Source organism: Rhinopithecus bieti, unplaced genomic scaffold, assembly GCF_001698545.2.
Source record: "Rhinopithecus bieti isolate Rb0 unplaced genomic scaffold, ASM169854v2 scaffold_7967, whole genome shotgun sequence".
Lineage (NCBI taxonomy): Eukaryota > Metazoa > Chordata > Mammalia > Primates > Cercopithecidae > Rhinopithecus > Rhinopithecus bieti.
In genome coordinates, this window is record NW_016806112.1 from 2,014,710 (window position 1) to 2,018,842 (window position 4,133).

The 4,133-nt window shown below is 37.1% G+C and overlaps 1 protein-coding gene across 1 annotated transcript in view; it reads left to right on the forward strand.

Moving 5' to 3' along the window:
• SCAI (suppressor of cancer cell invasion) overlaps positions 1-4,133 on the forward strand; it is a 200,440-nt gene that overhangs the window by 124,285 nt on the left and 72,022 nt on the right. Inside the window, 2 exon segments of the mRNA XM_017874756.1 lie at positions 1,811-1,906; positions 3,076-3,162. Of these exon segments, the coding sequence (XP_017730245.1) occupies positions 1,811-1,906; positions 3,076-3,162 (183 nt within the window).

The following is a 4,133-nucleotide window of genomic DNA, read 5'->3' on the forward strand; positions in this document are numbered from 1 at the left end:
AAAAAAAAAAAAAAAAGGTACCTTTCGCAAAAACAATGAAAATATGAGACCTTACAGTAATATGAACCAGGAAATATAGGACCTTTATGGAAAGCGTTAAAAATGTATTTAATGACAATGTTTGTACCATAAATGGAAAGAAATACTATTGACAAAATTAGAAAAAATATGAATTCCCCAAATTGATCTCTAGATTTATTCACTTACCACTAAATTCAATGAATGTATTGCTCCTTTATTTTTTTTTAAAAAGTGACTTCAGTAGTACAAATCTTGTGAAATGTAGTTGACTCTTTATAATTTGATTCAAGTTAGCTCCATGTACCAATGGCCATACCCTAAATTCTTTGAGACACGTCTGTCTTCTAGACTTTATTAGAGATACCTTGAGTTTATCATGTTTCTACAAGACAGCCAAATTCTTAAATACCTTTCCCAAATCTATTTTGTCCCACTGAAAAAAGGTACTTGGGGCCATCTTCATCTATTCACAGATTTTAATGAAGAAGTTTTGCCCTTGAAAATGAGGCTGAATTGTAATTGGCATTTATGGGTGGCATTTCTCAATTATATCTTTTACAGTTATGCATTAGTAATTGTGGTGTCATTCAATCTTGTGAGTTCTTGAATTTCTGAATTTTGTCTTTTTCTTTTCAACTCCGCTTGCAGCTAATTCTTTTCTGAGTTCATCTTTTTCTCGCAGTATTTTAAGTGTAGCCAGTAGCATCCAGGGCTAGCAACATACTGTTTTCCCAACCTCTGTGTATAAATCAGCAAGTTCATTAATTATATTATCTGCTTTCTCAGTTTTCTCAGGCAAATGCAGTGTTACCATTGCATTAGATAGGTCATCATTGTTTCCAGCCTTCAGTAACAGTTACTTGCTACTCAGTCGCAATTGCAGGTGTCACGTATGTTACGTGTTTGTTATGGTGATAACCTACACAGTCAACAGTTTCTGGACTAGGATAATCTACTCCTGTTAACAGTTTCTGGACTAGCTTTTCCTAAGTAAGGCTGCTGTAACAACCCTCACATTGTAGTGCCTTCCTACAGTAGAGATGTATTTCTAGCTCCCATGTTAGCTACAAGTTGTCTGTGGTTTTGGGGCTCTGTTAAATGTGTCTTACTCAGTGTTCCAGGCTGAGGAACAGCCCTGTCTTTGTCTTAGGTCAGAGGGAAAATTGAAAATTCTGAAACACTCAGTGCTCTTCATCTTCTCGTAAGATATGATATAAATAACTTACAATTATATTTCATTAGCCAAAGTAAGCTAATATGGCCAGGCCCAATGTTTGTATAGTAGGGAGTATTTGCCTCTCAAAGACTGTGCTATAAGTCACCAGGTTCAAGGACAGGGATGTATATTTATCTTATAGGGAGAGGTTAGAATAGTGTAGAACAGTAATACCATCTACATATCCATTTCTAGGTCTATTTTCTAAAGCAGTGTTTTTCAAACATTCAGCTGAGTTCTTAGCTGAAGATAAATATTTGGAAGTTGTCAGTATATAAGTGAGTGTGAATAAGATCACCCAGGGAGAGGGAAGAGAGTACCAGAAACCTCATGGGAGAAGCATCTGCAAAGAATACTAAGAACAACCTGTCAGAAGTAGGGAGGAGAATAGGAAAAGAGCATGTCCTGGACCCTAGTTATAGAATTATTTCTGCTCCAAAAAGTGTAACTTTTTTAAAAAAAGAAAGCCTGAATGCCAGCATTTTACATCTATCTGGTTTGTACCATCACAAGACTTAATTTCTAAATAGCATAAGAAGTTTAATATTAATATATACTCATTTACTATTACAGAGATTTGCCACAATATGGACAGAAGCAGTGGCAGTCCTATTTTGGAAGAACTTTTGATGTTTACACCAAACTCTGGAAGTTCCAGCAGCAGCATCGGTAAATGAATTTCATAGTTAAAGGAGAGCGAAGGCCTGTTTTGTATTAGTCACAGTTTTATCTTCACTACTTCAGTGCTTTTATCTTGGTGCTTTTTCTTTTTTTTCACCAAAGCAAAGGTAAATCTTGGTGCTTTTAAAATAACATATTTCATCTTTATAACCCAAATGAAAACAAATTTATTTCTTTCCTATTTATTTAAGATTTTAAAATGTATGGCCAGGCATGGTGGCTCATGCCTGTAAACCCAGCATTTTGGGAGGCCAAGGTGGGAGGATTGCTTGAGCTCAGGAGTTTGAGACCAGCCTGGGCAGCATGGCTAAACCCTATCTCTACAGAAATTAGCCAGGTGTAGGGTACGCAGCTGTAATCCCAGCTACTCAGGAGGCTGTGGCACGAAAATCACTTGAACCCTGAAGGGGGAGGTTGCAGTGAGCTGAGATTGTGTCACTACACTCCAGCTTGGACAACAGAGAGAGACCCTGTCTCAAAAAAAAAAAAAAATAAACGAAAATAAATAATAAAATAAGGCTGGATGCAGTGGCTCATGCCTGTAATCCCAGCACTTTAGGAGGCTGAGGTGGGTGGATAACTTGAGGTCAGGAGTTCGAGACCAGCCTGGCTAACATGGTGAAACCCCGTCTCTACTAAAAATACAAAAATTAGTCGGGCATGGTGGTGCACACCTGTAATCGCAGCTACTCAGGAGACTGAGGCAGCAGAATCACTTGAACCCGAGAGGCGGAGGTTGCAGTGAGCCCAGATCACGCCACTGCACGCCAGCCTGGGCAACAGAGCCACACTTTGTCTCAAAAAAAAAAAAGAAAAAAACCAGTAACATTCTTGTCTGATTTTTAAAGACAATATTATATGTGGAATATTATACGTGGAATGGTTCAGATCAGCTGGAGCATAGGTAGGATGATTTATGGTTTCATTCTAAAATACATGTTTATTGGCCAAAGTAGTTTCTTTTTATATTTCAACTTATAAATAGACATTTAATGAAATGCTTTTAAATTTAATGGAATGACTATGTTGAAATCTAATGAAAAATTCATTAGCTTTGCTGAATTGGATGGTATTTTATCCTATTGAATTTACAGATTTGATTAGTTTTGGAATTTATAGACTCTTATTTCTATTTTCTTGTATCCTATATAAAACAGACAAGTCTTGGATAATCGGTATGGCTTGAAGCGCTGGCAAATAGGAGAAATTGCTTCCAAGATTGGGCAGCTGTACTATCATTATTAGTAAGTAAATTACACATGGAAAGAGTCAAGTGTTGTCTGATTAAAACATAGCATGCAGAAGTATACATAGTATCCTCATTGCTAGGCATGAAAATTGTGAGTTACAAATGAAACCCTAGTAGTTCGGGCCAGATCGATCAAGACAATGTTGTGCAATAACCTTCCATAGTCAAAGTACTATTTGTTTTAAAGGCTTGCCTCCCAAACACTTCATTTGTTCAGACTCATTTATAACTTAAAAATTTGATCTTGGTTTTAGATAAATGATTAATACTAAAGGATTTATTGTTCTTACAGCTTCGCTTGTCTTCACTTGTCTTGGGTAGCATCATATTGTAACTTGTATGTATAAATGAATGATTTTCAGAAGGACACTTTAAAAAACTCATACTTGCAGGATATGTTTGAAAGATATTTTTTATTATATCCTTAGAGCACTAACATCTGTATAGTCCCATCCCTGAGTTCAGAAAACAAGAAGGGTCCTTTTAGGAATCTAAATCTCATTATCCCAAAGTGATAATCAGGTATACAATAAAAAAGGCTTGGACCATTTGTAATCTAAAAGGCAATAAAATGGCTGGGTGTGGTGGCTCACGCCTGTAATCCTAGCACTTTGGGAGGCCAAGGCAGGTGGCTCACCTGAGGTCAGGAGTTTGAGACCAGCCTGGTGAAACCCCATCTCTACTAAAAAGATAAAATTAGCCAGGCGTGGTGGCGGGTGCCTGTAATCCCAGCTACACAGGAGGCTGAGGCAGGAGAATTGCTTAAACCTGGGAGACAGAGGTTGCAGTGAGCCGAGATCATGCCATTGGCACTCCAGCCTGGACAACAAGAGTGAAACTGTCTCAAAAAATAAAATAATAATAATAATAATAATAAAAAAAGACAATAAAACTTCTTCCATTTCCTACATTTTGGCATACCATTCCAAATTCCCACCATTAAAATCACTCTTTTGGGTAGAATAT